Source organism: Ananas comosus, linkage group 21 (assembly GCF_001540865.1).
Source record: "Ananas comosus cultivar F153 linkage group 21, ASM154086v1, whole genome shotgun sequence".
In the NCBI taxonomy this organism is placed as follows: domain Eukaryota; kingdom Viridiplantae; phylum Streptophyta; class Magnoliopsida; order Poales; family Bromeliaceae; genus Ananas; species Ananas comosus.
Genome location: NC_033641.1, coordinates 2,735,685 through 2,745,024, shown reverse-complemented (window position 1 = coordinate 2,745,024; position 9,340 = coordinate 2,735,685). Strand labels below are relative to the sequence as shown.

The following is a 9,340-nucleotide window of genomic DNA, read 5'->3' as shown; positions in this document are numbered from 1 at the left end:
TTAGAATTGATGTTGTGTAAGAAACATGGCCTATAAAGGTTGGGTTCTAAGAATACATGCTCAGATTTAGAGTTCAACATTCAAACTCATGATTCGAATTTATATAAAAGGTTCTTTACAAAAGGTTGTTTACTTAGAATTCAGAAATCCTTTTTCCCTATGTTTACTCTTACTCTTATAAACATTTACTTTTTAGGGTTGATTTAGTCAATTGTTGCTCCGGTATTTCTTGGGTTTTTTCGAGGACTGACAAATTTCTACTTTATTTTTGTCGAAAAATTTTTTTTGATATCCGCTGGTTTACTGTACCTTGCTGTTATTTTCACATAGTTTGATTTTGATGGTTTCGATAATTAATTGGCCATGGAAGCACTATGGACGGAATGCTTAGCGGGCAACTAGTGCATGCATTATATGTTGGTTGCAGGCAACAAGCTCTCCACATAGGCCTTACAAGTAAACCATGAACCAATTTAGCTAATGCATAAAAATAACTCAGTTAATTAACTTAAGCTATATAGTTCAACTAAATTCTTTAGTTATTCCTAGTTACTCAAATCTGGGTGAAGTACCCATGGAAATCCCATGAATGCTAGTATTGTGCACATTTTCTTTAATATATTTTATTTCTATATATTTTATTAAATTGTTGCCTTCAAATTTCATCTGCCACTCAATTAGCCGTTGCATACAATAAAAATATTTCTTTAATATATTTTATTTCTATATATTTTATTAAATTGTTGCCTTCAAATTTCATCTGCCACTCAATTAGCCGTTGCATACAATAAAAATATGTTAGATTTTATTTTGTATCATTCTTTTTTAAAGAAATATTTTTAAAACACAATTTTCATATGCCTTGATTTTTTCTATTGTTTGTCATGGTTTGTTTGACTTGCAATGCATAAGTCATATGTAGTACAACATTTACTCTTGTAGTCTTTCACATAAAATTTTTATATATTTGAGAAAATAAAAAATAGTAACAATGTCGAACGAGAACTTAGTTAATTAATTCAGTTGAGTTTAATTAGTTGGTCACTAAAGTACCAAAGTACCCATGCAAATCTCGTGAATTCTAGTGTTGTGCACATTTTCTTTAGTATATTTTATTTTCTATATATTTTATTAAATTGTTGTCTTCAAATTTTTTCAGTCACTCAATTAGCCGTTGCATATAGTAAAAATATGTTAGATTTTATTTTGTGTCATTCTTTTCTAAAAAAAATATTTTTAAACACAATTTTCATATGCTTTGATTTTTTGAGGGATGATTTTTTCTATTGTTGTCATAATTTGTTTGACCTGCAAGGCATAAGTCATTTGTAATACATTATTTACTTTTATAGTCTTTCACAAATTTTTTTTTATATATTTAAGAAAATAAAAATAGTAATAATGTCAAACGAGATCTTAATTAATTAATTCAGTTAAATTTAATTTGTCAATTACTAAAGTACCAATGCAAATATCATGTATAATGATACTTCACACATTTTTATCCTATAAAAGTGTGAGAATAGAAACTCTCTCCCACATCGAACCACTTTGTAAATCACATTGGTGCATTTTTTCGATACATAAGATTATCCTTATCTAGTAACTCCACCTCATAGCCCGCACCAACATGGTAATAACTAAAAAGAATTTTGATTCATTATATATATGAAACTTATCTGAAACCTATTTAAAGTAGGATTAGTTTTAATCCAGTTGAGAAGTTTTAATTCACCAATTAATTTTTAATTATTTTAATTCTACTAAATTATCTTTTAATTTATTTAACTCAAGCTATTTGCAAGTGAATAATGTAAGATACTTTAACTATGTTCGTTAAAATAAGCAACATCCTAATTTTCAAATAAAAGAACTATCAAATAACAAAAAATTATCATGAATTATACTTCTTATTTAATAATACTTGTTGTATAGAAATTATAACATAATACTTGTTTGCTTATTTTCATTTTCATATCTTTGTTATAAAAATGATAGGCATCTTTTGATTTACCACTAAGCGAATATAATTCGGGAGAAGGTAGGAGATCAAGGAGTGTCATAAGTATATTTAATAAAATATTTGTTACAAAGACTAATACAATTAACTATTGTCTTATTATCTAATATCCGTTTATTTAATAAATTATATAAATACTACAACAAAATTGAGTTTTCGCGGCAATTATTTTTTAAATTTTAGGCAACTATAATTGCTGCTAAATAGTTTCGTGGCAATTATAACAATTGCCGCTATTATAGGATCAGTAAAAATTATAGTGGCATTTGTTTTGGCGGTTAGTAAAAGTCTAAATAAATACCACTAAATACTATATAATAGCAACTATTATAAATGCCACTATAATTAATTATAATTGCCATAAAAAACATACTAAATGTTTGATAAACGAAGCTTATAGCGACAATTACAATTCATATTAAAATACTTATTCTACAACTAAATACTACAATGTATTAAAATTTTAAAAAATAGTAATAATAAAAAATTATTACTAATTTTTATAACAAATAGTCTACACTCTCAAATTACAATCTCAATGTTCAAATTAAATTTCGGACATGAATTCCAACAACAAAATACTTGTTCGAAATTTAACCAAAAAATAATAAATTCTAAATGACAAAAAAGGCCCCAAATTATAAATGCTTAAAATTCGTTGTTTCAGTTCGAAAGCTTGTTCAGATCGATGATGAAGCCCCAAATTTGATTTCGCCATAGAGATCTACAAGAATAAAGATTTTGTAAAAACAAAGACATGTCAACCCCATTAATACATCGAACACAAAAAGGGCAAAATTAAGCAACAATAGAAATATATCTGTATTGCTACTTCACAAAGCATACAAAATATAAATTTAAAGCAACAATGACACCGACAACCATAAGCCAGATCATTAATATCACTCACGAACAAATCAAATTAACTTCAAGTGAATTCTCAGCGCACATTGAAAGTAGAAAAATCTGATCATTCTTCGGGCACCATCATGTATGCTGAACTAAATAGCTTCATGCACACTGAAACAACTAATTAACTAACATCGTAAAAACTAAAATAACAAAAATTTCTATAATTCTTGACGTCCCGAGCTATAATCACACATATTCCTATAAAAGATCTAACATGGTTTGAATTAATTATCCTACTCCCAAGCATGCTTATAAATAGTATATAAGAATCTAAATTGTCTCATTCCCTAATAGGAGAATACTTTAGGAAGGCTTCCATAATTAATGCGCCACCAGTTTCCCTCACTAGCTACTACTATTTATTAGACACCTAGGCTATAGAAAAACTAATACACCATATTATCATAAAAAATTGCCAAAGAGAGAGCAAAGCAATAAATCACATAAACATTGAGAGTTAAATATGGATAATATTAGGGGATTTTTTAGAACTTAGAACCATTCATCTAGGCTCAGATATTATATTTAGAGGTTACAGTTTTGATGAGGTCTCTTGCAGCCACTAGATTTGCTCGCTCTTCAACCGAGGATAGCGGAGTTGTTGCTAGTTCCAGATCTTGTTGTTCTCCACAGCCCTTGGAGCTACATATTAGCATTAAGAGGCGTTACACCAATAGATATTACACCAACAGATAACTAGAATGTGTATAACGTCATTCATAACTGTATAACTTTCTATAATATGAAGATCAATGTGCCAAAATGAATAGGAAAAGGAGAAAAGAGATAAATTGGCATGAATTAAGTAACGAAAATGATACCATAACCTATTAATTTAGATTTCTACTGGGTACAGATAGAGAATTCATATTAGAAAGAAAATTCATATTAGAAAGTAAATGATAACTTCTTAGATAGTTCAATGTAGTTTAAGAGAACATGAGAAAGAGAGAGAACAATTAAACAACACTAAATTGAGCGGCTGCAAAAAGATAAAAGATAGTGATTTGCAAGGTGGTCTTAGAAGAAGCATAAAAAAAATTGGCATAATTAGGTATAGATAAAGGTGCTTGTTGCGTTAGATACTGATTCTCATACATACATATATTGGAACATCAATATAATATAGGGATCTAAAGAAATATATTACAAATGCTTCACATGCCCACCAACATATACACATCATTAAAAAGCAAAGAGGGAGAAGAAGAGGGAAGCATCATTTCTAGTTTTAAAAAAGCCTGATTCTAAGTACAATGAAAGCCTGATTCTAGGGGAACAAAACCACCATCATTTCTCTTCTCCTTCTTCTTCTACTTCTACTTCTATTATATTCTTTGTTTTATTTTTCTCTTCGTTTTATTTTTTTTTTGTGTCATTGATACCTTGTGTAGACAATATGTGTAGACAATGGTGAATAGGAGAGCAATATTGGTTCTGTACATTCCACATGGTTTTAGTATTGAAACTTTTTGAGTATTTCTCAGCTATCTTCAAAGATAATTGCAAAACTGAGATCACTGCCGTAACTGTAAGAGACCTCATCATGTGGGCATACTCGTAATAGTATTGAAACTTTTGACACCTCTGTAGTGAAGTTAAAAACCAAACACCAAGATGTTAATCTGCTGTCTTAGAAAACTTAAAGCCAGTTAACTTCAATACAAGAGAAAATAACTATAAAAAAAATAAAGAGAGCTACATGTGGGTATCCTCATAATAGAATTCAGATTCTATTATAGGTAAAGTTGGACTTATGGGTAAGATAATAGAAACACGATATACATTAGCATTGATTTTGTGAAGCATTCAAATGTCAAAGATGAGAAGAGTGAATGTGTGTGTGTGATATCAGGGAGACTAAATGTCTCTATATAAGCTATACATGTGTGTGATTTCTAGGAGATTAGATGTCCCCATGTAAACTATTCAAGTTACAAATACGATAGTTATGTACATGAGATACATTATGGATACCATGTTTTTGAAATCACAGTAGTGAAAGTTTGGAATGAAATTTGGTATTTTTATGGTGAACTTCAATGCATTACAAGGGAAATAATGCTACTGTGAATGAGATATGATTGGCCATATATGGTGTTTCCTTATTTGAAGTGCAACTATAAAAGTATAGGAGTGTTTATAAATCACATAGTATGCAGTACATTGTGCAGCTTAGAAGAAGATAGGGTTAATGAACACTACAGTTCCTAAATTCTGATTGTTTCCAAGTCATCGAAATAAAATAGCTTTACAACAAATCTAGGAGATTAGTAAACATAAGAGTGTAACAGCCAAGTGGTGAAACAAGATTTTTATATTACCTATTGAATGTGCTCATTCCACAACAGATCAAAAGTAAGTATTACACTGAATTGTTAGAAGAAAACCCGAAAAAAAGCCAGATCCTTCCGTCACTGACCCTGGTAAAGGTAGTAACCTTAGTGCTGCTCAAATTAGAATTACCAATATCCAAATACACTCGAGTTAGAGGTTCGGCTGACCGCTCCATTCCCATACAAGTTCTCAATACTCGCACACTCTTCATATGCCAGATTCAATATATTTCTTCTAAACACAGCAATTTGAGAAGCAAATCCGGGCTCGACATTTCCCAACCCACCAACTCCACTGAATTCCACGCTGTAGTCATGCCTTAGTACGAGCTTGTTAGCCCAATGCTCAAATTGTGCTCTCGTCCACTCGAACTTGTGATCGTTGTTGCGGAATTTGCATGGTCCTGATTTGTCTTCTAAGTCGTCTTCTTTATTGGGCACCGAAGATCTTTGAAGAATGGGATTATATTCATAGTTGGGAGTCGAGACAATGAGAATTCTCGGGCAGAATGAACTCAGAGCAATGTCTCCGAATAACCATGCTTGATCCTCTTCCATATGCTCAATCACCTGCATTTTGCCGCCACCATTATTAAGTACGATAGGCCTATATATACTCAATTTATCAACAGGGCAAAAACACTTGAGGATGATAGTAACTAACAAGGTGGTTTTGTTGGAGGATGAGCTTAGGCTCAATAATCTTGCTCCTCATAAGCTATGTGATATTCCTCTAATTTGCTATGCACAACTTAATCTATGTAAGAAAATTTACTGTAGAAAGAAAAAAGGAGAAGCATTGGTAATTTCAATTTCGAAGTTAATATCTGATCCTCAAGAAGATATTCAAATGAACTAAGCACTGCTGTCTGCACAAGAGAAACATATTGAACTTCTATAGTTTCAAAAGGGAGGAGCCTGTTAAGTACCTCAAGACAAGTGCCAATATCAAATCCACATAAGCGAGAATCAAAATTTGTGATTGATCTATCATAAAGCTCAACGGATTTTATCTAGTTCAGAGAGGTTTTCCTTAGTTTCTGATGAAGAACCTGCATAATCAAGTATTGAGAATTTTTTTAAAAAATTGAATAAATATAAATGAGCAGAGTGCTGCAGTTTCTAGCATGAGAGCAAATGCACAATTGCACAATAGGAGGGAAGGAAAAAAAGGGTCATAAAGGTAAATTAAAACAATACCAACTAAAATGTACAAAACTATTAAACTTCAATCCCAAATCAAACATGTTAAGAGAGTAACCTTCATTCTAAAATGCATGAAATCATTTGCAAGTGTAAATGGACAAACTTTTATGTGCATTACCTTTGCTGCACGGGTGAGACTCTTACGTGAAATATCAACACCTACAATCTTTTCAAGAGAAGTTGTGTGCTCCATTAATGAATCAAGAAGACTTCCTGATCCACAGCCAAAATCCACCTACATATATGCAACAGATATGAAAATTTAAGATCAACCTTGATAACTATTAATGCATATTCACAATAACCTGAACGAGCATATATTACCAAGGTGGTAGCTTGAGACTCATTAATGTGTCTAACGGCGAATTCAACCCGCTGTTTTGAAAGAGGTGGGCTAAACAAAGCCTTCTCCATTCTATCTTCTAGTGGCTCTGTTACTCGCCATACCTTTACCGAGAACTCCAAGAAGCAATTGTCTGCAAGAAAATTTGTGGCATTATTCTGCATTGCTAAATGCAATGTTAATGTCGTTTTGCATAAAAAATGCAACACCTTATTGCAATTCTGACCCATTTCATCTCTTTTTGCAATTTGAAACCAAAATATCCTTCCAGGGATCAGAATGTCGTAGATTGGAACTCTAGACAAGACTTATCCAAAAAGAAGATCTTAAACAAAATTTGCAGAAAAAGAGAGAGTGAACTAAAGTTGTAAAATGCAAAAAAAGATGAGATATTTTTGGAAGAACTCTATTGTTAGCAATGATAAAAAATGGAGAGTGAGGGAGAAGGTCAATCGCGCATTCTTACCTAAAGATAATTGTGAAAGGCGATTAGCAGATTCACAAGCTGTAGCCAGATTTATTTCCCTAGAAGGTGCTTCTATGACAAAATTTGCAGCTCGATTAATAGACAACTGAGTTACACAAGCTTCAATTTGGCTAATAACAGCACCGGTTCCTACTTCAAACTCATCATTACTTTCGAGCACTTCTTTCAGATTAATCTCCTTCTTTACCAAAGCAGTAGCATAACTAATGCAAGTTAATGATCCAGGAGAAGGAAAAACACCAAAATCGGGACCGTCAATGCTAAACAGAATCATCCCATTTTCAAACTTTGGATTTGACAGGTTCCTCGAAAACGATCCTAATGAACTGCATTTTTCTGGAAAATAGCTCTGCTTCACACCATAGACAAACAGATAGCTACATATGATACAGTTGGACTTATGGGTAAGATAATAGCCGAGTGATGAAGCATATAACATAGGCATTTCCGATCATATGGGTATCCCTGAATCCAATTGTGACGGCTAAACAAAGAAGCATCAAAAGCCAATTCACCACCAGTATATATATCTGCCCATGGACGTGACTTGATGTGTGTATGGTCTTAATGCGAGGAAAGCACCCCAATGCCCTACACTGGCTGATTACGGTGAAGGTAGCCGATATAATTGCTTGGCTCCCAACTACTGTGGCTAATGTTGCGATGATTAATATTGGCCAAAAGACATTCTCTGGATTGAGTGAACAAACGAGTACAAAGAAAGCATCAGATAGTGTTAAATAAACTTCTTAATGGCCAAACTAAAATTTTAATTTATTATTACATGATTAATATAGGCCAACTTTTTATTTCCCATATAGGGCAAAGAAGACAAATTTCAGAAATTTTATACTGTTAGAAGTAAGATTGAGGAGGTAACTGGGAGAGCTTTATCAAAGCTACTTTGAAGATACTATCTGAACCTGACAATGTGCTAATATCTTGAAGCAAACAATATACAAATAGCAAAAAATATATAGTAACGAAAGTTTAGATAGTGGTTAAATGGTCTAAATAAATGTTAAACATTTATGGGCTAAAAAGATCCAAAACCTGCGAATAAACCTGAGAAGCCCCACGACTCATCATTGATGGAGGTTTTTAGAGTAAACGGAATTGGGCACAGCTATGGATTCAAATGTAAATAGTTACTAGAGCAATAGTAGATTTCGCAGTTGAGTGATTCTTCCGTTCCTCCTGTAGAATTTGAGATTGAGAGCTCTTACCAATGGATTGGTGCACCGAATCGAGAAGCGGCACCGTTGAGTGCTCGGATCGGATCGCCGGGTCGAGGATCGTCCTCGCAGGGCCAAGTAGGACGGGGGCGATAGCAATGGAGATTTGGGGATGGGATCGGAGCTTGGGGAGGACGCGGAGGATGAGGAAGAAGGGGATGAGTAGAGGTGAAGGAGCTCAAGCTCGGAGAGGAGGGGAAGGGGGAGAGAAGGGGTTGAAGGAGGGGTGCTCGTGTGAGGTGACTGAGGTCGACGCAGGAGAGGGGTGCGGGTTGGGGTCTGGTGTGGGTTAGGGTTAGGGGGTGTAACGTGGGCCATGCCGGGCTGGCACGGCCCACATTTTTCGGACCGAAATGGGCTAGGGTCCTGCCCGGCCCGGCCCCGATTTAATTTCGGGCCGGGCCGTNTCGGACCGGGTCGTGTCGGGCCCAAGTTTTCTACCCTCTGGCCCGGCACGGTCCTTGGCCCAGAAGACACGGGCCGTGCTTCGGGCCGGCCTAGTAAAGTGTTTATTTTTTTATTTTTTTAAAAAAATTTAGTATGAAATTTTAAAATATAAACAATACATATTTTATTTAAATTAATATTTTTATTAAAATATTAAAAAATTATAAAAATAATTATACTAAAGTAAACATTTATTTTTTTAAAATAAATAAATTTGTATTATCTATTTGGAAAAAAAAGAAAATGAAATAGACTTTTGGTCCATTCGCAGACCTTGGGAGGAGAGCTCCTGGGGAGGAGGGCCAAGCCCTCCACCCCAGGAGCTCAGACCCCATCGCCCACATCAATTGCCTT

General features: G+C 33.7%; 1 protein-coding gene across 2 annotated transcripts; it reads right to left on the bottom strand.

Annotated features, from left to right (window-relative positions):
• Positions 5,364–8,535, bottom strand: LOC109726277 (small RNA 2'-O-methyltransferase-like). 2 transcript variants are annotated; one of them, XR_002220476.1, is made up of 5 exons: positions 7,284–8,535; positions 6,799–6,950; positions 6,593–6,709; positions 6,198–6,320; positions 5,744–5,838 (listed from the first exon to the last, which is right to left on the bottom strand). XR_002220476.1 is itself a non-coding variant. In XM_020255790.1 (4 exons), exons 1-4 carry the CDS (start codon positions 7,747–7,749, stop codon positions 5,395–5,397), a joined length of 1,179 nt encoding a protein of 392 aa, XP_020111379.1. In that variant the 5' UTR covers positions 7,750–8,535; the 3' UTR covers positions 5,364–5,394. The 2 variants fall into 2 exon arrangements, 1 of the variants encoding a protein (XP_020111379.1); XM_020255790.1 differs by lacking the exon at positions 6,198–6,320 and having other exon boundaries at positions 5,364–5,838.

Coding starts and splice junctions, on each gene's coding strand:
- LOC109726277 (XM_020255790.1), bottom strand. CDS start 7,749: ATGCCTATGTTATATGCTTCATCACTCGGCTATTATCTTACCCATAAG. Junction 6,951..7,283: donor CCTTTCACAATTATCTTTAG/GTAAGAATGCGC, acceptor ATTTTCTTGCAG/ACAATTGCTTCTTGGAGTTC. Junction 6,710..6,798: donor AGTCTCAAGCTACCACCTTG/GTAATATATGCT, acceptor GCATATATGTAG/GTGGATTTTGGCTGTGGATC.